Genomic DNA, 27,187 nt, shown 5'->3' with positions numbered 1-27,187 from the left:
CCATTTCATTTCCAGGGAATGGATACGTGGAATATTCCGAATTTGAAGACATGATGGCCAGTCAAATGGGGGAACCAATGACTGCTGAGGACCTTAAGTACTACTTTAACAAATTTGACAGGGATGGCAATGGCTACATAACTAGCGACGAAGTTGCCCTGGTGATTAACACGTATGGTGGAAGGAGCTACTCAAAGCAAGAAATCGATGACATGATCAAAGATGCTGATTTGGATTCTGACGGACAAATTAGCTATGATGGTACGATCTTTTTGAGAGGTTTTAATTTAACTAAACGTTAACATTTTTTTTTTCAAGAGCCGTTATGTTCCCCCCTGGAGGGAGGAAGAGACGCACCTTGAAACGATTTTGGCCATTTCGTCGTGCTTTTTGCCTCGGTTTCAGAACGAGACATGGTGCAAAAAGTTTAATTTAAGGTTGCTGGTAATGGTTTATATATTCCCATCTTTGGCATTCTATTTCAGCTACACCAATAATGTTGAGGTTAAACTTTTAGTACAACGTTGTAAAGTTTTTACCAAAAAAACAAATTTAAGTCACCGTGACATCATAAATCGTTGCCATAGCAACGACCAAAATGGCCAAAGATACCTTATATTTTACATTGCGAGGCTAAAATCTTAAAAACTAGAGGGTGAAAGTTTTTGTTTTAAAGATATTTTTAAACTGACTAAACTATTATGAGCCACCTTAAAAAGGAAATGAGTTTGATTTGCACAAAAACTAACACCTAAATAAAACTCTTTTTCAAATGAACTGCTCTACACCAAGTATCATTGTAAAATGTAGACAAAATTTGACTCGGAATAACCTGTTTGCAATAAAAATTAACGATGAGTCATTTTTAGGTTTGGTTATAATTAAAGGTAGGCTCTATATTGTTTCTTAAACGACCCTAAACCGAACCGCAAATTTGTAGAAAGTTTTCGCAAGGTAATCAAAATTTTGATTTTAAACTCTGCTCGTTTCTATATATAAAAAAGAATGGTTCTTCGCGTAATTTGTTTAGCACGTTTTACCACGTAAAAACTCGTTTCTTTAAAATTAAAAAAACAGGTTGAAAAAAAAAACAGCGGTTTCCATACGTCTTGATCAGTCAGTTCACTTTTGTATACCAAATGTTGTAATGTTGTAAAATACAAACGGATCGAAAAATATTAACGCTTCGGGAAGAGTACCTGCGAATGATTTGTGCATTGTACTCAGAAATGTTTTGAGTTTAGAACGCGAGGGTGAGTAGCAAAAGAAAGATAAAAGAGAACAAAAGAGAAGACTTTGATTTTTTCCATTATAATCCTATAATTGTTTTTAATTCTTGTTTTCGTCATCTTTTACAGAGTTTGTCCAGCTGGTCACGATTGAACATGTAGTTACGAAGTGAGCAGAACAGGAGCGGGATAAATGTTTTTTTTTTTTTTTTTTGCAATTTTTTTTTTTTAAGTAGAACTAATATGCTGCAAGCCTTAGTGTGAACTCCCGACTCTGTAAACACCAGAGTTTTTTTGTGCATTTTTTTTTAAGTAGAACTAATATGCTGCAAGCCTTAGTGTGAACTTCCGACTCTGTAAACACCAGACTTCGCAGCTATTGCCAGTGGGGCTCTAAGCCAATAAAAACCTTTTACAATGTTGAGATATTTGTTTTGTCTTTAAACATCTTAGAAAATAAACGGCACGCAATGCACAATGCACATGCAATGCACATGCACAAGCGATAACGTTTCACAAGGAGTGAAAAAGTAACGTAATCAAAAGCAGCTCGTATGTCACAAAGAAGCATATAATTATTTTTTCCTTTGTTCGTTACCAGGCTACCCTTCTTTGCAGGATCGCGGTGCGCCTGGACTTGTGGGCCAGTTACACTCGAATAACCTGATGTTTTGGATATAATGGTACCATTTTCAACATTTTAAACTGAATTCTTTGTTTTCACGAGATGCCATCAAAATTCTAAAATCCAAACTGAATCGCAAGGGTCCTGAGTTTTATCTTCCCTTTGGCTACCAGCCGTCCTAAATATATATCTTGTTGAAGGTTTTCAGCTCGAAAGCGGCATCCTTTGTCTTTAAAGTAGAGCACAACACATGACATTAAAATAGCCGCCGGATTGCTGTCAACAGCGTATGCTTAAAAAAAAAAAAAAAAAAAAAAAAACTTTTTAATACTAAGTGAATAGATGTTCCGGCCGCCAAAATTGTGTCGAGCAGCCCTTCTGCGGGATGCAAATATGGCGTTTCCATTCTGAGTTCTACAAATTTGTGTGGAACATTTCGAAGAATAACTCGAGGACGGAATGCCGTACAGACCTGATGCTCACAAAAGCAGTTTATTTATTTATCTTTTAGACAACTTTAAGTTCTTGACTTTTCTTACTCAGTAGTTTTGGTTTTACGTTTTCGTGACGTGACAGTGAAAGTGCGCGTAACTCACAGAAAATCCGCGACGTATTCTGTACATTAAAACAATGGTGCAATTGTGAGAATGGAACTGGTTGAATTATATAAATATTTGTAAGCATAGAAAAGCCGACAATGAGCAGCATGTGAGAGTCGGGTAGCTGTGGCAACCACCTGTCTATCTGTATAACCACTGATTTACTTAATCGCGAAATTCTCTCGAGGCAACAGCCAGGGAAAGGTTTTGGTTATATTAACTGGCAATTTTTTTGGATTAAAAATCCAGGAATCAAAGGATAAACAGCAAATAAAGATCTATGTGTTTTTATTTAATGGACTGGATGTTATGCTTTTATAGTTTTTTCACGGAGTATCCTTTTTTAAATGTGAAAGAAATTGTACGTTATTTCAATCATAATTAATCCGATCCCTTCAAATTGTTATCTAAGATGTAGTAGAAAGGGTCGTTAGAGAAGATACGGTTATACTGATTTTATCATTTCTAAAGAAGTAAAGCTAATCACTACTGGCTTAAATTTCACGTAGCCAATCAATTGTAGCCACGGCTACGATGACCGCACTGTTAAACGTGCCAGAGCATTTTTAATTGCTTCACAATTCTCAAACGAGTTCGAGGAGGTTGGTCAACGTTTTCAGAAGCTTAACCTCTAAAGATCACAAGATCTCAGTGACGAAGACAATGACGCGATTCATGAGGACAGTCTGTATCTTCACGGTTGCCTTTCTGTACATAAGTGCAGAAAGTTGTAACGGTACTCGTTACTTCAAAAGAACAGGTAAAACCGCAAAGTCAGCCTTGCTGGCAAGAGAGGTAAGTCATAAATACGGTCGTTTCTTTACGAATTTATGGAGAAAAATCATACGTTTTATATATAACTGGATTTATGAAAACCTGGTCAACGAAAAGTGACCTGAGTGCTTTTGACGACGTACGTTACACTGCGATATGGCTTAAAACACGCCGAGAAAGAAAAAAATGAGCAACGGCGCCGAAAGGTAGAGACGTTAGTCGGCCTTCAAGCCAGTCCCGCAAGAAAAATTGAGGGGGGGCAACGTCTTGGAAGGTTGTGCCGGGTAGCTGAGTGGTAGGCTAGCAGCCCTAGGGAGCCCAGGGTCAGGGGTTAAATTGCTGGCTTTCTAGGGGGTGGGCATAGTGGAGTTGTTTTTGTGTCATTTTCACCAGACCTAGCCAGACACAGCAAGGTCATGGTATTTTAATGAGTATTTTCTTGTGACTGTCAGGCAGCTTCAGCCCTGTGGCAGCTTGGCTGTCACCGGGCTGGACTAGGCACTCTGCTCGGTTCCCCTGGTCCTGGTCTAGCCAGGGGACTTCAGGGGGAGAGAGGGTGGCTGTTGGTGAATTTCAAGCCTCTTTCTCAGCCGGCCGGGCACCTTTTGTTGAAACAAGTTAGATATATATGTGAAACAAAGGTGAAAAGAAAATCACACCCTGATCACAAAACAAGCAAACTAGTAAACTAAGATAGGGTCGGACTTTGTCCCATATTTTGTAATGTTCATTTTGCTCTATTTAGTAGGTTGTTTTAATCTTGCAATTGACAATGAAGATGTATATAGTAGATGTACGATGCTTAATTTTCTTTGCTTTTTTAAAATGAAAAATTTACCCCAAAATTTGGGAACAAATAATTTCAGAGATACTTTTTCACAGCCAATACGCACTTGGGACAAGTTTGCAATTGGTTACATTTGGTAGATTTCATCATTAATGTGTCAACTGTTGCAATGCACAAGTGCGAACTCTGTTTTATGTGGCGCAAAACTTGTTCAACAATACATAATAACAAAGAAGCAGTTGTACCACGACTTGGTCGCGTTACACGGGCGATATATTTTTTGATTTTAGTGAAAACAATCGCAAAAACAAGTGCGAACAACTTGACTGGGACACATTTTGTCAAAACTGTTAAACTTTATAGAGGCTGTCGTCCTGAATAAAGGCAGGACAACTCCCCCGTTTGTTATTAGGCCACTGTGTTTTCTGAGAATTAAGGCGCGGCCTCAGGTACCATCCCAAAACGGCCAGATGATTGGATGCCAGCAGCACGTGAAAAGTTATTGTTGTAGTCATTTCCTCTTTTGTTCTCTTAAAAATGCTTCTAAAAACTTGTCGCGACATTTTTTTTTTTCTCAAAAGTGTCAGGGCATTTTACAAACTTGTCCGCTAGTGCGAATCACGGCCCTATATAGCTATAGTGCTTGGGAAGGAAACAAAATAACAAATAATCATGATGACTAACGATCTGTGGTGAATGATATCAAATGATGGTGAATGACATCCAATGATAGTGAATGGTATCTGATAATAGAGAATGATGTCTTATGATGGTGAATGATATCTGTTGATGGTGAATGATGTCTAATGACAGTAAACTGAATGATATCTGATAAGGGTGAATGATATCTTATTGAGTGATGTCTATTGATGGCAAATACTGATATCCAATGACGGTGAATGATGTAAAGTGGATGTGAATGGTGTCTAATAATGGATACAGGAGAAAATTAAAAAATAAAAATAAATAAAAAAAAAAAAAAAAAAAAAAAAAAAAAAAAAAAAAAAAAAAAAAAAAAAAAAAAAAAAAAAATTTTTTAACTTCTTCATTCAATCATCTATCCTTTTTTTCTTGCCTTTTCGTTCCTCTCCTACTCCATGCCTTCTACACAAAACCACTGGTTATGAACGGGGCCTTTGAACGCATTCACGTCCCGTGCTATTCTACATTCGCATTTTGCTTGCATTGAATGTGTTCGTGATTGAAGATCATGCTTTATATTAGAAGTGGTATACAATCATAACTACAATAAAATCTGCTAATATAAGTAACTTGACTACTTGGCTATAGAAATTCATTCGTTTGACTTGTTTCACTTGACGCTAAGAGGAAAAAAGATGCTCGTAGTCTAATTGTATTCCTTCTATTTCAGTTCGCACAACTGGAACGGCGAATGACCACAGAGCAGTTTTTTGGTATGATGGTAGAATTCCTAACATATCTATAAAATGATAAATTCGTACCTGAGGATTCGTACCTTAAAAGATACATGTATCTCCCAGTTTTTTTTAAATTTTCGTTTCGTGTTTGACACGTTCAATATTTAGAACTTCTGTTTTGAACAGCATAGCAAGACTTCTGAACGCCTCAAAGCTGAATTACGTTGATATTGTACACTTGCTTTGCCAGAGACTAACACCCAGACCTTAATTTTCAACTCTTGGCTGTATAAAAATAGTCTCCGTAGCGTGCTTACAGTAAAAACCCCGGGTTTAAAGGGTTTAAAAAAAAATTTTAAAATTTTTTTTTTTTTAGGCCCCCTACGGGTTCTTTTTTGAAAAAGAATGGCAAATAACAAATTATTTCACAGTTCAGCATGTAGCATAGTTGTACATAACATTTTCATTTGTCATTTGTATTTTCACTGCTGACCTTGTGGGCCCATAAAATTATAGCGATTCTCTTTTTAAGTAAGAGTAAGCTAATACGTATATTGTTACTTGTTAGAAATGGTAGATTTATTCTTCAAGCTTGACGAAAATAAAGACGGGAATATTACAATGGGGGAGCTCGGAAGAGTTTTGAAGAAATCTGGGAAGGCGCTGTCAACCGACGACCTCAAAACTATGATCACAGCAATGGACGGCGATGGTAAAACTTATATGCTATCTCCAGAAATCACCTTTCTTATGTCCGGAATAGCACGAATTTGTACCACGCTACCTACTGAGACTATACCACTCAATTACTAACTAAATTGTTAGCTATGAGAACTAAGGCCAGTTGCTAATGAAAATTGTATCCTTCTTCTGAATCTTAAGAGCAATATTTTTTTTGATATGCAAAATTATTAAAATAAAACGGCATTTTGAAAGAAGGGTCTCGCGCAGCCTTCCGGTTAATAGAGAGATTATCAGGTATGACTTTTATTTTTCCCGCGAACGGCAAAAATTTGAATGTGGGATTTTTTTTCAATTTTTATGAGGGATTAATTTTAGAATTCTATAAAAAGGTAACAAAATGAATTTCTAGGCATTTTTATGACGAAGGACGAAATAATTGCAAAATTAAACGAAGATAAGAGAAAATTGCTTTCTCAGATTCAGTTCTATTTGAGAATGTCGATGAGAGTCTTTTCTGGTTATTTCATTCATACTGTCCAGTCCGTTCATTAACCCTTTTTCCTTTTTATTCCCTTCCAGGGGATGGAAAGGTGCACCTTCTGGAATTTGAAGATTACCGGTACAGCCAACTCAAAGACGCAATTACTGAGAAAGACCTAAAGCACCATTTCAAGACGCTTGATCTTAATAAAGATGGCTTCATTGTTAGCTATGAATTGGGACTGGTAAAGAAGGTGTTTGATGAAAAGAACTACACAAAGAAAGACATCGATGAAATGGTCGCTAAGGTTGATGTGAATTCTGATGGAAAAGTCACTTTTCAAGGTATTACCATATGAAGAGGTTTAAATCTAGTTAAAAGGGGTTTTATTTTCAGGAAACTAACATTTTTAAATGTAGGTTTAAATCTGTACTTTCTCAAAGTCATTAATAATCTAACAACTTAAAACAAAGAAAATCATAACCGTGAAGGAGGTTTGGATACCCTGTCTTAATTAGCATAGATTTTTACGATTTTATTTCTCTATTTACTCAGTAGTTTTTATTGCAATTGAGAAGATAAATCATATCGCAAACTCGAGACAGTGTTTCAGCGGCTATCCACACACCTCGAATTTCAATTCTCCGCTTCGCTCTCTACTCTTCTCGGTATTTGGATATCCCGAAGAAAAACTGCCTCTCATGTTTGGTATATTACTTCATACCTTGCAGCTCTAAAATAAAAATACGCAATGATGTGGAAATTCTATTGTAGGAGAAGCCAAGTCCCTTTCAGAGCATGCCCTTGTATGTAGGAAAACGACTCGCAGATACAGTCAACTCTCTCTTAACGGACACCTCTATAAGACGGACACCTCCATAAGACGGACACCTGGTGATGGGTCCCTGCCGTTTTTCAGTCGTTTTACTAACCAAACTCCCTATAAGACGGACACCTCTCTAAGACGGACAACGGACACTTTGGAATCATTAACGGACATTTGAGAAATGTTTTTTATCACGTATTATTGTTGAAAATACTTCCAAACTTCGTATCGACCTAAAGCAAAGTTAATCATACGTGTGTACCAAGTTACTAACCAAAAACAATGGCGCTTACCGGATTACTTCTCTGTTTACGTGTATGGACACTAAAGAGGTCGTTTTCTACTTACAGTATTACAGTTTGTAGAAGCTCTCAATTTTTGTTAACAAGCAAATACGGTCCTTTTATTATTTTTGTCTTGTTGCAGTTAGGCTAGTTAGCAAGGTTAGTTGCATTGTGCAAAGGTTTAGCTTTGTTATCTCAATACTGGTGTCATGTTACCTCGACTCTCTACAAGGCGGACACCTCTCTAAGACGGAGAGCTGCGGCCGGTCCCGAAGGCGTCCGTCTTAGAAAGAATTGACTGTACTACATAAATGTATCTGATCAGTGTCTTACCCCCTCCCCCCCCCCCCTCCGTCACCCCAGTGTACAAGGCTACTATTTTAAAACAAGGAAAGAAATGGTTACTTACAGATTGATCTTAATTACAGTTTTCATGATCTCTTACAGAGTTTATCCCGATGCTCAAGTCAAAATGGGGGCAATTGACCAACGCCCAGTTAAAAGGTATTTCATTAAAAACGTTTAAGTAAACATAAAACAGCTACGGTCGGGAGGAAGACTGTGTGCTACTACTGTCGGCGTAGCACACGTGTGTTTAGCATTTTTGGCTCATTTTTAACTCGGAAAAGAGTTGTAGTGGGCGAAGTGAATTCACTCCTTCACTCCTTCACTCGTTTCCTGTTAGACATATGCACGCAATGCGTGCAATTGTTTTAAGGCCTCTAGAGATGAGACCTTTTCTCTGATACCTACATTTCTTGTTAAATTACATAAAATTAACATGCTTAGTCACCAACCGAAATATTGTATTAATGTCAGTTTTCTTGAAATAATATTATGATATTTATTATTATATTTATTCAGCTATAAGCCGACACCGTAACATCATTTGTATTAGGAAACCTTTATTTGTCATTTTGTTGTTTTCGATTCTTGTTTCATAATAACTTTTCCGAGTTTAGTGGCTTATAGCCACTTTTAGTTATTTGTTACAAAACCAGTTATAATTTTATTGACTAAGTTTGTTTAGTCTTGTTTATTTTTTGTTCTCTACTATGAGTGGTTCCCAAATTCCTCTAATGAACTAAACAGTGAACAAAGTGAATATTTCTACCGAGCAAGCTTGATCAATATAAGCCAAGAATGGTTCAAAACCTGTGTATTGAACTCACTGCAGAATTTCTAGCATAAGGATTAATGTGTCAAATTGGAAACCCTACGGGCTGACTTTATTTGCTCCTAAAAATATATCAAGATCGGTAACCTTCAAGATTAACAGCGGTACGACCAATAAAATTTTAAACTAGGTTCATGTAAGCTAATACGTATGTTTTAACTTGCCTTATTAGTAATAGAAAAATATTTCAAGAGGTTTGACGAAAATGGTGATGGGAATATTACACTTGGAGAGCTCGAAAGTGTTATGAAGAAATTTGGAAAGATGCTGTCGGCCGACGACCTTAAAACTATGATCAAAGCAATGGACGGCAATGGTAATACAATTTGTAGATACTCCAATCTATTTCTAACAAAAAGTTAGCCATAAAATGTAATCAAGCTCAATTTCTAGAGTAGACGGTATCTGGCTTCTAAAGCTTTACTGTAATTATATTACAATAGGTTTTTATTGATTTACAGAATATATGACTCTTAAAAAATGGATAATGAGAGCAGGGTCGCTCGACCTATTTCATTTTAACGTCGCGATCGGGTGATAGTGGTGAAGGAATTCGCCTGCACTGTGATAGAGGCTCTATGGAGCGATGGGTTTCAAAACAAAAATTGAATTAAGGTAGTAAATACTTTATTTCATGGAGACGATTCCCTATATTTTGATTTAGTGGTGGAAGAACAATTGAAGTTAGAATCGCTTCAAGACACGAGCCATTTGATTGGTTAACATCGGTTTGCGAACGACAATAAAAAAAATTTATATTAAAAAAAAAAAAAAAAAAAAAAAAAAAAAAAAAAAAAAAAAAAAAAAAAAAAAAAAAAAAAAAAAAAAAAAAAAAAAAAACAAAAACCCAAAAAAAAACAAATTTTACGGAACACCTCAAATTCTTGAGTGATGACTTACTTAATCTGCGGTTTCTCAGTGGGTTAATCTCAGTACGCATGAAATAAAATATCAAACCATACCATACCATACCATTCCATTCCATACCCCTCCATCCATACTTCACCTACCCAAATTCGCAAGTAGCCAATCAGAAGTGCGATCTACTGTCCTGATATCCTATGATATCAAGTCACTGGACTGATATGCCCAGTCCTTATTACGTTCATTAAACGTTCTCCATTTCATTTCCTTCCAGGGAATGGATTAGTAAACTACTTTGAACTGGAAGACTACATGGCCTCTGTTATGGTAGATCCAGTTACTGAGGAAGTCGACTTAAAGCTTTACTTTAACGGCCATGACCTTAATGGCGATGGCTTTGTCACGAGCTATGACATGGACATCCTAATGAAAGTGTTTTTTAAAGCGAACTTCACAAAGAAAGAAATCGATGATATGGTCGCTGAGGCAGACGTAAATCTTGATGGAAAAAGTACCTACGAAGGTAAGATCATGTGAAGATGTTTACAACCACGTTGCCAGGGTCTTGCAGGGTCTTCTCCGTCAGTGCAGTAAAAAGAACGAAAAAAGGCCTGGGAATCAGATTTGACTTTACAGTAGGGCTAGTTGAACCGGGTCAATTGGAACAAAGTCAAACAATAAAAAATTAACGTTAAACGAAAACAAAAGATGGCGACAAGAAAGAACCAAAAATGTTTAAACAAACAATAAAATTAACTGCTTTCTTGCTTACAAATTGTCATGAACGACCATCTTAGAAAATTCAGCGGACGGTGTGTTTGTGTGTGTGTGTTGGGGGGGGGGGGGAGTGGAGTTAATAGAGAGTGTAAACGTGTTAAGAAAAAAATTGAACTGTCAGAGGGTTTTGAGGGGGGAGGGAGGCTTTATAGAGCTTTTCGGCAGTTACACTGTCTTAGCGGAAATTTGAAACAAACAACATTTTACATGATGGAACTAGATCAGGAAGGAGTAAATTTATAAGGTCTTGTTAAAAAAGAGTAGTTAACAAAGTACAGAACCCAAACTAGCTCATATTTTTTAGAAAGTTGTTTTAGGCTAGTAGGAAGAGATAAGCCGTTCACCATATTTTTAGTAGGACTCGATCAAGACAAATTACTGATACTGTTTTTACTTCCACATGCAACTTTAAAAAACAAATAACATGATGTAGAAATTCCACTGTAAGAGGAGCCAAGTCCTTTTCGAAGCATGCTTTTGTGTGTTGAGAAAAACTTATGTAACGCGTTTGACTCCGCACATGCACAGATACTCTCCATCGTACCCACCCACTAAACTACGCTCCCCTCCCCCCTCCTCCACCCAACTTTAAAAGGCTACTATTAATGGTTGCTTACAAATTGATCTTAATTTCAATTTTCATGATCTCTTACAGAGTTTGTCGAGACAGTCATGGAACTGAGAGAACAGCTGAAATGTATGTCATCTAGAAAACGTTTAAGTAAACACAAAAAAGAAGCTATCAGGGGAATAAGTACAGAATCGAGACTCAAAAGGAATTCGTTGGTTAAACGAGCACTCGCGAGATTTTCCATCTGGATTACTCACATTTTTTTCCAGACCTCTCACGTGCGCTGGGCATTTTTGGCTTCATTTTTATGTCAGTGGAAAACCAGTTGTAATTGCTTAGTCTTGGTCACGTTTTGTTCTTTAGTAATCCTTGGCTTCCACAATATTTTTTACTATAGAATTCAGGTAGAATTGTTTATAAATTAAGTGGTAATTGTCAAATAAGAATAGATAATCGCATGGAGCCGAATAAAATTAAGGATAAATATCGCCCATGTTTTGAGAAATTTGCAACCGAGTTGCGTAGCAACGAGGGCATTTTGCAAAATCGTTAAAAGGAATTCGTCGCCATATTATCGAAAATCTCCTCAAGTCTTCGGGGTGATCTTTGGAACTCTTCTAAAATACTCGGGTCAACCTTTAGATCTTCTTCGAAACTTATCGGGTCAACTTCGGAACTCTCCGGGCCATCTTTCTTTACTTTGGAAGTATTCGGGACATCTTCGGAAATCTTCGGAAGTCTTTCAATACCCTCGGCAGTCCTCGAGACATCCTCAGTAATCTCCGGATGTCTTGAGTCATCTTCGAAGGCTTAGCTTGGGTCAACTCTGGAATCTTGATCTTAGGAAACCTTCAGAGTAATTTGTCCGTAAGGAAATCACTGAATAACGAAATATGTCCTCTATCTAAGCCAAACAGAATGCAGTAATGTTGTCCTCTATGTTATAAGAGTAAGCTAATACGTCTCTTGTAACTTGTCAGATATAAAAGATTTCTTCAAGAAGTTTGACGAAAATGGCGATGGAAATATTACAATGGGGGAGATCGGAAGGGTATTGAAGAAATCTGGAAAGATACTATCAGCCGACGAGCTTAAAACTGTGATCACAAAGTTGGATGACAATGGTAATACAAACTACCTTCAAAGATCACCTTTCTTCTCTCGAGAAGACATGAATTTGTATTACGATACCACTGAGACAACCACACGATTAAATACTAAATCTTTAGCCATGGAATTGATAAGAGTTATAAAATTAATTGCCACTAAACCTAACTGAGAGAGTAGCTTACATTTTGTGGTGGGGCAGATAGATCTAAAGATTGAAGCTATCCTGTTAGCAGGGCAGTGGGGTGGGTTGCCTGTTATTCAGTAGATAGCAGACCCTCGAAGTTTAATTTTCTCCTTTCTTTATATTTTTAGATTTACTTTTTTTAAATAGTTGACTTACCAGTATAGAAATATAATGTATAACATACCAATTATAGCCATGTTAATAGTCGTTTATTGCTGGGGACATATTCTAGGACGATGGAAGAAATCATTGCCAAACGATGTGATGTTTTTTCAAATGCAGCTCCGAGTGCCGAATAAGAGTCGTTCAGATTCTGTTTTATTCACATTGCCCAGTCCTTGTTATGTCATTAACCATTATTTATTTCATCTCTTTCCAGGGAATGGAAAAGTGGACTTTGATGAATTTGAATACTACGTGTCCAGTCAATACAAAGAAAACCCAGTTACTGATGCCGCCGTAGAGGAAGACTTCAAAACGTATGACATTAATGGCGATGGCTTCGTTATAAGCTCTGAACTGGCCCTGGTAATGAAGGTGTTTTTTGAAGGAAATTACACAAAGAAAGAAATCGATGACATGCTCGCTAAGGGTGATATGAATTCTGATGGGAAAGGCACCTTAAAAGGTATGACTATGTAAAGAGGTTTGGGCTACCGTCAGAACTCAGCCACGCTCCCAGGGCCTTTGTCTCTTAAACTTCCTCCGTCAATAAACGTTGGAAAAGGTCCTGGGAACAAATTTGTCTTCTGAGGTCTTGCCTTTATAGTGCGGCTACTATAGCAGGGCCACTGGGAACAAAATCAACCAATCCTACCTTTAACCAAAAACAAAAGATAACGAAACGAGTCAAACAAGGTTGAAAAAAGCAAACAGAAGTTTTTCAATTAATTTGGAAATGTAGCAAAGTTCAGCCGGAAAGATGCGACAGCCCTCTCTCAGTAGAATTTTAATTTCCGATTTTAAGGGGTTAGTTTCGATCCTAAATTGTTTACTTGGTGTCTCTGGATGGTTTGGGTAGGAATTTCTGAAACGTCAAATAAATAGTCAAAGCAATTCTACGCCAAGTATCGGATTTGCGAAGGCCCCCTAAGAGTACGCCCTTGTGTGTAGGGAAAAACTGTTGTAAGTCAGAGCTACTACATAAATTTATGTGATCAGTGGCTCTCCTCTCCCCTTCCCCTTTCCTTGTCCCAGAGTACAAGGCTACCGTAACAAGGAATGTAATGGTTGCTAACAGACTGATCTGAATAATTGCCATGATCTCTTATAGAGTTTGCCCAGATGATCAAGAGGAGACAGTGGAAATTGAGCAGCGCCAAGTTACAAAGTATGTCATCGAAAGACGTTTAAATAAACCCACAACATCTGCTGTCACGAGAAATAAGTTTCATTTCTTCTTTTTCTGTTCCAATCCGTGCGCTGTAAAGATGAACTGAATCAACTGCAATCTGATTGGACGAGTGCTAGATATTTTTCACCCTGGCCACTTGCATTTTTTGGTATCAAGACCGCAAACGTGCACTGGGAATTTTTGGCTCCCTTTTTATGTTAAGAAAAAAAAATAATATTATAAAAACAATTATAGCCTTATTGACCAAGCTTCTTTAGTCTTGTTTAAATTTTTTGCACTTAAATGGTCCTCGACTTCAGTAATGAACAAAACAGTAACCGAAGTGAAAATTTCCACCAAACAAGCTAGATCGCTGCAAGCTAAGCGCGCATAAAACCTGTGTATTAAGTTCACTGTCGAATTCCTAATTAAGATGAGGATTGAGAAGTGTTAAAAAATAGTAAGCTTACACGTCTATTTTAACTTTTTAGTGATCGAAAAAACCTTCAAGAAGTTTGACGAAAATGGCGATAGGAATATTACAATGGGGGAGCTCGAAAGAGTTATGAAGAAATCTGGAAAGGTGCTCTCAACCGACGACCTCAAAACGATGATCAGAGTAATGAACGGCAATGGTAATACAAACTATCTCTTATAGAAATTAGCTTTTTTATGTCAAGATGACATGAATTTGAACATAGTCAATGAAAAGAAATGGTTAGGAAGCCCGGCAAACATCAAAGAAGCAAATAAAGTGCCCAAGATTTATGTTGGAAGGTCCACGACCCTGCACATCTTTTACGCTGATACACTTTGCCTGAAGTACGTCATCGCAATGTTTCTTTTGGTCAGTTGAATAAACACACGTAACCGCCCATTGTGTGTTGTAAGGTTTTGTGGAGTGAGGTTTTTGTCGAGGGTCGAGGGTAAAATGTCGAGGGTCGAGAGTAAAATGTCGAGGGTCGAGAGTAAAATGTCGAAGGTCGAGGGTAAAATGTCGAGGATTCACTAATGTCAACGATTTGTTTCGCAAATATATTGGAATACGTAAAAATTAAGTGCCACACAGTAATATTTTTATTATATAAGGATTAAAAAGTGATGTGAGCACTTTACAGGCAAAAAACGCACGCATTGGCCGCACGGGCTTCCTAACCATTTCCCTCTATTAACTATGGTATAACCACTCTAAGCTACTCTACCACTAAGACTACCACACTATTACTTACTAAATTGTTAGGCATGAAATTCTAGAGATGGTGTTTTCCTTTAAAGCTTTACAGAAACTATATACAATATTTGAATTTGAACTATTGCTTCGTGGAGTGGGGTGGCTGCTGTAATTTAGATGACAGAGCCGCTTAGTTTGATCTCTGATATATTTAGTTCTCAGTTTAATAACAATATAATCTACAACACACTAATAGGTCACCTTTATGTTTTTTACATCCATGTTAACGGTGGGTGATTCCAAGGGGAAGTTTTTGGACGAAGGAAAGGATATTTATTTTGCAAAAATAAATGGTTTTATGTAGCTTGTTTCGAAAGTCTTTACCAGCTTCCGGTGAAATCCCCTCCAACTATGGTCCCCCCCCCCCCCCTTTTTTTCCCAATACTTTTTCGGAATCAGTTCTAAGTCATAAAGAATATCAAATTACAGTCGTTTTCATTTCTCTTTTATTCATACTGCCCAGTCATTGTTACGTTTATAAAGACATAATACTATATTTTATTTCCTTTTAGAGCATGGAGTAGTAGACTTTTTTGAATTTGAAGATTACATGGCCATTCTACTGAAAAACCCAGTTACTGAGAGAGAGATAAAGCGCTACTTCGATGCGTATGACCTTAACGGCGACGGCGCCATTATAAGCTATGAATTGGGTCTGGTACTGAAGGTGTTCAGTAAAAACAACTTTACAAAGGAAGTACTCGAGAACATGCTCGCTGAGATAGAAGTGAATTTTGATGGGAAAATCATTTATAAAGGTATGACATGTCAAGAGGTTTAAACAACGGTTAAACTAATCACGCTTCCAGGGCCTTGTGTCTTTCTTCTTCACGACTAAAAAGAATGAATGAATGCTCAGATTTGGCTCGTGGTATTTTCTTCACAAAGCGGGTAGTTGAACTGGGTTGCAACAACGTCAACCAATGGAAACCTTGATTAATAGCAAAAAAACTGGGGACCTTTTTTTAGTAAAAGGACCAATTTTGTGTTTGTATCTGATCATTGCCCCCCCCCCCCCCCCCCTCCATCCTATTCTGCATCCAAGGCTACTGTTAATGGCTGCTCACAAACTAAGCTTAACTGAGTTTTCGTGATCTCTTACAGAAATGGAAATTACTGTAAATCACCTGAATCAACAGGCTGAAGGTATGTCATCTAGAAACGTTTAAGCATAGTTCATTCAGGGAAATATTTCCCTCTGTTAACTATGGTTTAAGTAAACACAAAACAGCAGCTGTTGAGATATGGAATAAGTACTAGACACAATTTGTTATTTTCCTACTCCAGGTTGAATGATTAGACCGCAATTTTGCCTTCCTTATTTTTATGTAAAAAAAGAAAAACAAACAATTATAGTCTTGATAGCCAAGCTCTGCTAGTTTTGTTTTTTCGACTTCCACTTATGAAAAAACAATTAACGAAGTGAATATATCTCAGTGCCGAACAGGTTTGATCGCTATAAGCTAAGCGCGCATAAAACCTGTGTATGATGCATGAGTTTGCTGTAGAGTTCCTTTCAAAATTGTGTGATAATCTTGAAAAAAGATTAAGCTTATACCTGTATTTTAACTTTCTAGAAATAAAAGAATCCTTCGAGAAGTTTGATGAAGATTGGGATGAGAAGGTTACATTGAAGGAGCTGGAAAAAGGATTGAAGAAATCTGGAAAGATGGTGTCAGCCGACGAGCTAAACACTGTGATCACAGCAATGGACAAAGATGGTAATACAAACTATCGCCAGAATTTGCCCCCTTTTAAAAAAGAAGAAAAAAAAAAAAAATATAATAAAAAAAAAAAAAAAAAGGGGATAATTTATAAAAAAAAGGAAGGGGTAAATAAAAAAAAAAAAAGCCAAAATTCTGAAGGAAATGCATGCATGGAAATGGAATCTTTCTTCTAAACCTTCGCAGTCACTGTATATGATACATACATTACATACATACATGTATCTTATTATTAAAAACTAGCAATGGTATATTGCAATTCCTGCGTTTTGATTGGTTAAAAGGCAATAGTATTTGAGCTCATATACCATTGGCCACTAGTATGGTAGCCGATACGCGTCAATAAAAACAGCTGGGGAGCTCAAATATTGCAATTCTTTGGGCGTTTTTAATAAAACAATTATTCCACTCGCGCTTGTTGGATATAGGATCGTTAAAGCCAACTCGGCGCTACGCGCTTTTTCAGTTTGGCTATTTACCATCTCACATCCAACACGCGCTCGTGGAAAATGGTTAATTATCCACTCCCCAATCCTCGTCACTCTGATAACATTTACATGCGTAATGAGAGCCGGCGGTCTTATATTTTTTGATGGGACTGTAATGGAGAGGGGAATCACCCACATAGTGATAGCTCCAGAGGAATTGTGTAGTGGCGAGATTGAGCATGTAACTTCATACAGTCTTCATACATTTGAGCAACAAAAGGCATTATTTCATGGAGAAGGGCCTCAATATTTCGATTTTCTGGTGGAAGAAAAACTCAAGTTAGGCTAGCTAGAAGTGGCGACCGGAAGTAAACAAAGAGAAGTCTTTTTTGAGGTGGTGTGGGAGGTATTGCCATTAGTAGGGCTGGAGTGGTACCCTGATGACAGTTCTTAGATATCTAAAGATCGAAACGACTCTGCTAGCAGTGTGGAGGTGTGGGGTAGCTGTTATAACTTAGGGTATGTTTTTATGGATGATTCCGAGCAGAATCATTGATCGAAGATCACTCAAATTATAGTGCATCAAAGAAAGCAATTCCTCGGTTCCTTATAAAAGCATCATGATCCGAGTGATCTTGAATCATCGATCCGGTTCCAAATAATCCCAAAGGAATGCATCGTTAGATAGCAAATCCCCTAAGTTTATTTTTTGGTACATTTAGTAGTTTAAAGTTAGCTTATTGTTTTTAGTTTGACCAAAGCAAATAATCTACAACACACTCAAGGAGGGCCCCCTTTTTCCCTTTTTACCCGTGTTTGTAGTTGATGGTTCTAGGGGTATTTTTGGATGGAGGAAGAAATAAAATATTATTTTACGATTCAGTTCCTTTTTTAAAGTGTCGAATTAAGAGTCGTTTCTGTTTTTATTTTGTTTATATCGCCTAGTCCTTGTTAAGTTAATTATTGAAAAAGCGTTTTCCGTTGCATTTCCTTCTAGGGGATGGAAACATAGACTTAGCTGAATTTCAAAAGTACCGGGACAGTCAAATAAAAATCAAAAGTACTGAAAAAGACATGAAGGAATACTTCAAAACTTTTGACCTTAATGGCGATGGCATTATCAAAATCTGTGAACTGTCCCTGGTAATGAAGGTGTTTGGTCACAAGAACTACACAAGGGAAGAGATACATGACATGTACGATGAGGCTGATGTGAATCATGATAGAAAAGTCACTTTTCAAGGTATGGCCACGTGTACAGGTTTGGACTACGGTTTATCTCAACCACGTTCCCAGGGATTTGTCTCTTCCTACGTAAGGAATGGAAAAGGCCCTGACCTGCTCACTTGAAACAAAATCATTCAATCAAAACGTTAATCGAAAACACCAGATGAAGACATATTTCACAAAAGAGCCAATCACGTCGAATACAAACAATAGTTGTACAAAATTTGAAACCCAGCACAGTGTCGAAGATATAAGGTTTAGTTACAATCCTTTATTGCGAGGGAATCGATCATTTTTAAGCTTGCAGAATAGATCAAGACAAGTTTCAGCTTGCATTTTTAATTTCTAAATTGGACAATCTTTCACAAACAATTACTATAAAATACCAATTGGATAGTGTGGATATTTCACTGTAGCAGAAGCAAAGGACCCCTTAAAACATGCGTTTGTGTGTAGGGTAAAAATTACTGTAAAACTTTTGACTCACAGATACAGTCAAACCTCTTTAAAGAGGGTGTCTCACGAGAAGTCCTCTAATTAATTATTCCACTATTCTAGAACTGAGCAATAACCTTTGAATGACAAAAGAGAGGGTGTAATATATTCATTCTCCAAAATGTGAACAAACCATAATCAATGGCTTTTAATAAAAGATTCTCTTCCAAGTAACACTATCAAAGTTGAAAACGTCGACCCGACGTTTATAATGAGAAGCAGAAAAAAAACCAAGACACCCGGGGCGTCGTTAATAAACGTAATAGTCCGTAATAGCGGGAGGCATTTCCAGTCAAACCTCTTTCGCCGGGGATCTGGATTTTGTCCGTAATAGCGAGTGTCCGCAATAGCGGGGTGTCCGCAAGGCAAGAGTTGACTGTATAATTAATGTATATGGAACACTAGTATTGCCCAATCCCACCCCCTCCCCCCCCCCAAAAAAAAATCCAATGTATAGGGATACGATAAGTAGAGAATGTAATGGTTGCTTACAGCCAGACTTTAACTCGTATTTCATTATCTCTTACAGAGATTGTCTCGATGCTCAAGACAAGGAGAGAACAGTATGAAGGTATGTCATAATGTCATCAAGAAACGTTTGAGCAAACAAAAAACAGCAGCTGTTTTGATATTTTCCTGCTCCAGATGAGCTGTAATTTGTTGTTACCCAATTGTTGGTTAAACGAGCACTAAAGATTTTTCATATGGATCACTCACATTTATTATCCTGTCCACTCACGGTACGCTGGGCATTTTTTGCTCAAAAAAAAAAAAAAAAAAAAAAAAAAATTGTTACGGGAAATACCTACATCACTTACTGGATAATTACTTACAATACAACCTTTTTATGTTACGAAATCAATTATAGTCTTGTTGGCCAAGCATTTGTAGTCTTTTTGTTCTAAAGTAGTCCTCGAATTCTACATGTACTAATAAACAAACTAATCAGCGAAGTGAATACTTCTACTGAACAAGCTTGATCGCCCAATGTACAGTCACGCTAAGCATGAATAAAAAAAACTGTGCATTGAGTTCACTGTAGAATTCCTCAATCGTGTGGAATGATTGCATATCTGAGGATTTTCTTCAAGAATAACATGCACGTTTTTTTCAGACTTCAAATTTGCGTTTCCCTTTTTGCTGTTATTTACACATCAGTTTTCGACCCAGTAAATTGTTAAATCGAAATGCACTCAATTTTTTGAACAGTACTGCAAGACATTTTATTCAACCCTTCGCTGTGGAGCAAAAAAAAATCCCCGTAGCGCAAGTGTGTGTATTTGTACAACAGAAAAAAACGTTTAAAGTTCCAATGCTCCTAGGTTTTCTGCAAAAACAAAACATAAAAAATAGTTCATAGTTGTCCCGATCGTTTTACATTTTTTCATTGTTATTTTTTTTTTCATTGTTGACCTCAGATATTGGCTTGCAAAACTTCAGCCAGACTGTTAAAATTATACGGCGATACTACACACTAAAATACTAAATAAGTCAGAGTAAGCTAATACGTGTACTCTTACCTTTTAGAAATAGCGGGGTCCTTCGCTAGGCTTGACGAAAATTGGAATGGCATAATTACAATGGAGGAGCTCGAAAGAGTAATGAAGAAATCTGGAAAGGCGCTGTCAACCGACGAGCTTAAAACTGTAATCACAGCAATGGACATAAATGGTAATACAAACTATCTTCAGAAATCATCCTTCTTATGTCTGGATGACATGAATCTGTATAACTCTACCACTAAGACTTTCAATCTACTAGTAACTTAACCGTTAGCCATCAAAACTTTCAAGCCCAACATAAACGTTTAGAGGAAATTAAATATAATCTTTGGTTTTACGCTTTACGGTAACCGCGTTACAATAATGGGCATTTTTTCCTGACGTTCAAAATTTTTTTTTTTTTTTTTTTTTTATTTTTTTTTTTTTAAAAAAAAAAAAATTTTAAAGGGGAAAAAAAGAGAATAAAAAATTCAAACCGAGGATTCCTTTGTTTTAACTAGATGAATTATTAAAGAGTTTGAGAAAATTACGTCAAAAAAACATGCAAAGTCAGAGCACAAGTCTCGCGTATTTTCTTAGGCTTTTATATATTTTATTTTGGAATGAGACAAAAAAAAAAAAACCCATGGGGAAGGAATTTGCCTGCATGCTGACTCAAGCTCTTCTATGTGGTGGTGGGATGTAGGAGAAGTAGTTAAAAAAGGCCTTTTTTATGGAGAAGAGCCTCTACATTCTGATTTTGTGGTGGAATAATTTGTAAGTTAAGTTCGCTAATAGTGGCGACTAAACATGAACATATAGTAGCTTCTATGTTGTGGTGGGGGGAGGCGCGGTGGCCTAATGGTTAGCGCGCTCGACCGTGAACTCTCCTCCCATGAAAGGGGCGAACTGGGGGGTACCCCGGGCGCCCCGGGGGTGCATACTCCTGTCGCTTAATGCTACGGGGGATAAGCTCTGGCTGTTGCCTCTGGCTCGGACACAGACTTTACTTTTATGTTGTGGTGGGGCGGGAGGAATTAACATTTGGTGTAGTGAGTCGGTATCCTGCTGGTCTTTGCTACAAATCTAAAGCTCGATACTTCTCTTCTAGCAGTGTTGTGGGGCTGAGTGCCTGTTTTAAGCTAAAGTCAAGAGCCTCTAAATTTGGTTTTTACTTATTAAAATTTTTAGATTTACTTATAATAATAATTTAACTTTTACGGATATAAACCTTCAGATAGGGTGCTTTTAGTTTTCTTTATATCCTCGTTAATAGTAGGTTATTGCTGGGGGTTTTTCTTGGACGAGAGCGGAAATAATTCACAAACAAAAATAAGGAAAAATACTTTTGTTCAGATTCAGTTTCGGTTTATGTGTAGAATTAAAATCGTTCCTGTTTCCATTGAATTCATACGGTGCAGCCCTTGTTTCGTTTTTTAATCGTTCTCCGTTTAATTTCCTTCTAGGAAATGGAAAAGTGGAGTTTATAGAATTTCAAGATTACCGGTCCAGTCAAATCAAACTGCCGAATACTGATGACGACATCGAGAAACACTTCAAAACGTATGACCTCAATGGCGATGGATTCATCATAAGCTCTGAACTGGCCCTGGTAATGAATGTGATTGATAAAAAGAACTTCACAAAAAAAGAAATCGATGACATATTCGATGAGGTCGATTCGAACTCTGATGGGAAAGCCACTTCTCAAGGTATAGAAAGAGCGCTCGCCTATCACCAATGAATCCCGGGTTCGATTCCGACCTGGTGTCATATGTGGGTTGAGTTTGTTGTCGGTCCTCGTCCTTGCTTCGAGGGTTTATCTCCGAGATCTCCGGTTTTCCTCTCTCCTGAAAAACCAACTTTTTTAAATTCTAGTTCGTCTTGGATTGAGGACCCGCACGAAAACCAGCTAGAGCTGATGTGGCTTCCTCTCTAAATATAGCAATTTATTTTTTAAGACCGTGTATAGAAGTTTAGGCTATGATTGAAATCAGCCGTGGCCCTTTCTCTTCTTTCATGACAAAAAGTAATGGAAAAATCCCTGGGATCAAATTTGGCTTCTGGTCCCACTTGTAACTGAAATCATCAAAATGTCTATCAAAACCAAAAGGTGGCGACACTTTTCGTAAACGAGCCAATAACGTTGAAGAATGCCAACAATAGTTTTACAAAATGGTTGTTGTTGTTTGTTGTTGTTGTTGTTGATGATGATGATGATGATGATGATGATGATGATGATGATGATGATGATGATGATGATGATGATGATGATAAGGAGGAGGAGGAGGAGGAGGAGGAGGAGGAGGATGTTGATGATGACACAAAAACCAACACTACTTAATTCCAATTCGATCTTGAGTCAGTGGGATCGGAAGAGTCACTATATGGAAGATGACAGCGAATGTAATGGTTGTTCACAGACGGAACTTAATTTAATTTTTTATGCTCTCTTACAGAGTTTGCCAAGATGATCAATAAACAAGAACAGATTGGAGGTATGTCATCTGGAAATGTTTGTTAATGTCTTATAATGGATTGAGTTCAATGTCATCATCATCGATCCTTATCGCGCCATTGACGCATAAGGCCTCTACAGTCTCTCTCCAGCGGGAGCGGTCTTGTGTGAGTTCAATGTAGAGTTCCCAAATTTACACGCTGCGACTCGTTGGCCCGACCTTCTTTGCCTTATTTAAATTGCAAGTTTAAAATCGGCTCGATTTCTAAAATCTGTACCATTGCAACAGATCTTAAAAAATCGGGCCAACTTTGATCTGCGCACTTATTTTCCTATCAAATCTGGGCCAAATCGACAAATCGTAAACACCGTGCTGTAAAGCGGCCTTTTCAGTGAGGTCTTCTAGCTTGCGTGGTGCGTAGGTGAGGGTTTTCTTCGAGACACGGTCGTTATTATCTAGTTCTTCGATGTACAGTACAAATAATTCAGTAAAAATTCTCGCAGCGTAAGCCTATCTACAGTAAGAAACCAGTGAAACAGGTGTATAGTTCTATTTCGCTTAGGTCTCCTGGGTACACGACACAGAAACAGATCATAGTCTGTAGTACACTCTTCAGTTTTATTTTATAAGAGTCTAGTTTATAAGAATATCGAGCCTAAAATTTTCGAATTTTTAAGAATATTTTAATAATAAACCCGAGGTTGAGATTTTGAAAAGAATATAATTTTGAGTTGAAAATTTGTAAATACAATACAATTAAATATGTTTTTGAGTTGAAACAAAATCGACTTTCATTTCCGTCATTGTATCTATGTGTGGAATGCTTTGTTTAAAACCAAGAGAAAATAATTTACTATTGTTAAAAACAAAACGGCCAAGTGTCGTCTGACGCGACATCTTGATCTTGCTGGCTGCAAAAAAAAAGCAATGGTACATGTGTATAATATAACCAATACAGATCTGGACACCAAACACTTGTAATTGATAACCCGATACATGCTAAAACAGAAATGTCAAACGGTATTATCTAAGATTGTTCAGAAGAATATTTTCAGCCAAAAATCGGAGGAAAAATAAGAATATTCAGCCCCGGTCGGAAAAGCAATATTCTTATAAAATAAAAAGAGTGTATTGTAGCACATCCGAAACGTGTTTTTCAAACTGAAAACCAGGTGTTATTGTCGAGGTTAATAGTTCCCGACAGTGCTTCTAGGTGTCATGCGCACTAAACTAAAAAAAAATACAATTGAAGTATCGTTGTATTTTTCTCCTCGTCATTAATGTATTTTTCACTGCTAACCCTATGTTGTCGTTAAAATAAAGCAAGCCACTTACAACTGTACAGCAATACTAGCAATACTACACACTTAAATGTCAAAAAAGAGAAAGCTTATACGTTTATTAATTGTATCTTTTTAGAAATAATAGAAACCTTCTATGCGTTTGACGAAAATTTTGATGGGAATATTACACTGGAGGAGCTCAAAAGCGTTATGAACAAATCTGGAAAGACGCTGTCAGCCGACGATCTTAAGACTGTTGTCACAGCAATGGATGACAATGGTAACACAAATTATTTCCTCTGATAAATCACCTTCTGTATCTCGGGATAACATGAATTTGTCTCACACTAGTGCAAAGTCTATACCGCTATAAATTACACAATTTTTAAAATTAAAAAAAAAAAATTTTAAAAAAAAATTATTTTTCTCCTTTAAATAATCTTTTAAATTTTTGTGACGTTCAAAAAAACTTAAAGGGGCCTGAAGCGGTAAAATGGGAACTGCAGTTTGGGCAAATTTGCACTGGGAAAAGGGAATTCGGGTCACTAGGATTTAGCATCATGAAACAAATAAACAATAGTCCTGGGACTGTGATTTGGAAAATTGGGAAAACAATAGGCTGGGTAACATTTGGACTGCAAGATGCGATTTCCCCTCCAACTCCCAACATCCCCCCGTCTCCCTCCCTCCCCCCCCCCCCCCTCCACCGCTCACAAGATTAGGACAGAAATTGGTACTTAGCTAAATTAAGACTTGTTACATTTAAAACAAAGACTATGAGTGCAAATGTGCTAATATAACCCACATTGAACACACCAGCTCGGCCCCTTTATTGTTTTCTACATCCAAGTTTATAGTCAATCATTTCTAGGGGAATTTGCGTGGATAGATACAAATAAATAATAAATAATTGACAAATGAAGACAAAGGAAATTTGTTTTCAGATTCAGAGTGGACTAAATTTGAGTCTTTTCTGTTCACTTCTTACATATACTGCCTGCCCAGTTTTTGTCAAGTTCGTTAAGCATTGTTCATTTCATTTCCTTCCAGGGGATAGAGTTGTGAACTATTCTGAATTTGAACAGTTCATGTACAGTGAAATCAAACACCCATTTACCGACGAAGACGATATAAAGCACAACTTCAAAGTGCTTGACCTAAATGGCGACGGCTTCATAAGTAACGATGAACTGTCCCTCGTAGCCAAGGTGTTTTATGATAGGCACTTATCAGAGGACGACATCGATGCCTTGATCGGTGAAGCTGATCTCAACTGTGATGGAAAAGCCACTTATCCAGGTATGGAGTGAGCATGTGAAGTAGTTTGGACTAAAGCAGAATTCAACCATGTGTCGCCTAAAATGCCCAATATAACCAAAACAAGTACTGTAAATAGCGAAGCGCGCGAGTGACGTCGCGACTCAGACAAGACTCAGAAAAACAACCGAAATGGTGGACGATTTTCCCACACTTTCTAACGCAGTGTTCCTAAACACTTTATAAACGAAAACTTCGCCTAGATTCCTTCTATTTCTCTTAGACAAGCGGATGTTTGTAAGCCTCGTGGTGGTTATATTCATTTGCATTCTATTTTTAGACCTCGCGCGCTTCGCTATTCGTGAAAACCAACCGTTTATTCACAACATGGCGACAACCAAGAGGTCGCTAATAAACTTCTAAACACGTGACATAAACGATAGGCAGGCAATACGTACAAAAATGGAATGTCAACGTTTAGTTGCGACACCATGGTGTTACTCAGGGCCTTGTTTCTTTCTCCATCAAAAATGAAACGAAAAAACTGGGATCAAATTTGGCTCCTGGACTTGTGTTAAAAGTGCGGGTACTTGAATCGTGCCACTTGGAACAAAATCAACAAATCAAAATTTCAATCGAAAACATAGCATGGCGACATTTTTCGTAAATGAACCCAAAACGTTGAAGAATCAACAAAGTTTTACAAAATTTAAACACAACAAACTAGCAACAACAAGATGCAGACCTTCGTAAAGCTCTCGGTTGTATTTGCAATATACGCGTGTAGCCGTTGCATTTGCTCTTTTGAATGTTTTATTATTTTTGAGCTAAAAAGCAATAAAAAAATCCAACGAGTAAATGCGATGGCTGTACACGTGTTGTGCAAATTAATTCCCCTTTTTTACATGAAAAAAAAAACTACTGTACATTCCTAAGTTCTCGTTAAAAGAGTGGAAAAAGTGGAGCTAACAGAGTACAGTGCCCAAACTAGCTAGTATTTGTAGGAATTTGTTTTAGGATGGTAGAAAGAGTTTAGCCGTTTAGACCTCTTCCGAGCATGCCTTTGTGTGTAGAAAAAAAGACTACCAGATGCTACATAAATGTGTTAACAGAGAATATAATGGCTTCTTACAAACTGATCTAAACTTCAGTTTTCATGATCTCTTACAGAGTTTTCCCAGATGGCCAAGGAGTATTATAACTTGTGATGCATGTGACATGCAAAACTGCAACAAAGGTGCATGGGTTTGGCGTATTTCAGCATGACCTGCTGTCAGTAGCTAGAGTGCAGTGTTGTCAGCACATGCATTCAATAGCTAGATTAACATATATTTAGTATATATAGTTTGGTAAATTGAAACACGGTACTCAAATGTAGTTATCGAGGAAATAGATAGATTAATAAAAAGGCATTCATCATATAGATGTTCTGTTTTGTCTTGTCTTGTCTTTTGTTTTGTCTTGATCGCACGTGGAACTAAATTGGCCGCGTTTCGAAATTGCGCAGGGAAGCGGGGCGAGATTCAAATTTCAAGCAAGTTTGATGCTTTTAGGATGAACAGAGACGAAGTTATGGACCTTGAAACACGGTTCAAAATCCATACAATTTTTTACGGCCAATTTTTGTATTTTATAGGCGATAGGTGGAATAGTTGCTTTTTAACCTCGCACTGGGCCGGGAGCGGTGCTTGTTCTACTCGATTTTATGTTTGGTTGGTGACAAGACTGAAACCCCCACCTGGCCAGACCGTATCGTGCAATATTCACCAAGAGCTATAAAAAATCATTTACCTGTGAAACATTTACAGATACTCTGCTCTAATAACAGACCTTGATTTGAAGAGTGTACTGAATATTCATGCTTTGAAGCCAGAAACGTGTTTTCAAATGCAACTTTTATACCGTTAATTACGTTAAC

At 37.4% G+C, this 27,187-nt stretch overlaps 2 protein-coding genes across 3 annotated transcripts in view; both read left to right on the top strand.

Moving 5' to 3' along the window:
* The window catches only part of LOC144649997 (uncharacterized), an 82,532-nt gene that overhangs the window by 5,442 nt on the left and 49,903 nt on the right, over positions 1-27,187 (top strand). Inside the window, exons 4-5 of one of the 2 annotated variants that reach the window (XM_078509628.1) lie at positions 16-261; positions 1,359-1,653. The exons of the other annotated variant lie outside the window; for it this stretch is intronic. Coding sequence (XP_078365754.1) covers positions 16-261; positions 1,359-1,402 — 290 coding nt within the window. The 3' untranslated portion in view covers positions 1,403-1,653. Of the gene's footprint in view, positions 1-15; positions 262-1,358; positions 1,654-27,187 lie in introns of those variants that run through there. 2 annotated transcript variants of the gene reach the window in all.
* Positions 12,871-26,546, top strand: LOC144652717 (uncharacterized). Its single transcript, XM_078512766.1, has 14 exons — positions 12,871-12,979; positions 13,625-13,681; positions 14,176-14,319; positions 15,428-15,673; positions 16,020-16,061; positions 16,493-16,636; positions 18,065-18,310; positions 19,319-19,360; positions 20,317-20,460; positions 21,737-21,982; positions 22,730-22,768; positions 24,149-24,292; positions 25,063-25,311; positions 26,440-26,546. The coding sequence occupies exons 1-14, from the start codon at positions 12,883-12,885 to the stop codon at positions 26,475-26,477; spliced, it is 1,878 nt and encodes a 625-aa protein (XP_078368892.1). The 5' UTR covers positions 12,871-12,882; the 3' UTR covers positions 26,478-26,546.

Source organism: Oculina patagonica, chromosome 4, assembly GCF_052425735.1.
Source record: "Oculina patagonica isolate OP01 chromosome 4, crgOcupat, whole genome shotgun sequence".
Classification (NCBI taxonomy): domain Eukaryota; kingdom Metazoa; phylum Cnidaria; class Anthozoa; order Scleractinia; family Oculinidae; genus Oculina; species Oculina patagonica.
The sequence above is the reverse complement of the archived record's forward strand: the minus strand, read 5'-3'. Positions and strand labels throughout refer to the sequence as shown.

Coding starts and splice junctions, on each gene's coding strand:
- LOC144652717 (XM_078512766.1), top strand. CDS start 12,883: ATGAAGGTGTTTTTTGAAGGAAATTACACAAAGAAAGAAATCGATGAC. Junction 20,461..21,736: donor CACAGCAATGGACATAAATG/GTAATACAAACT, acceptor ATTTCCTTCTAG/GAAATGGAAAAGTGGAGTTT. Junction 25,312..26,439: donor TGGAAAAGCCACTTATCCAG/GTATGGAGTGAG, acceptor GATCTCTTACAG/AGTTTTCCCAGATGGCCAAG.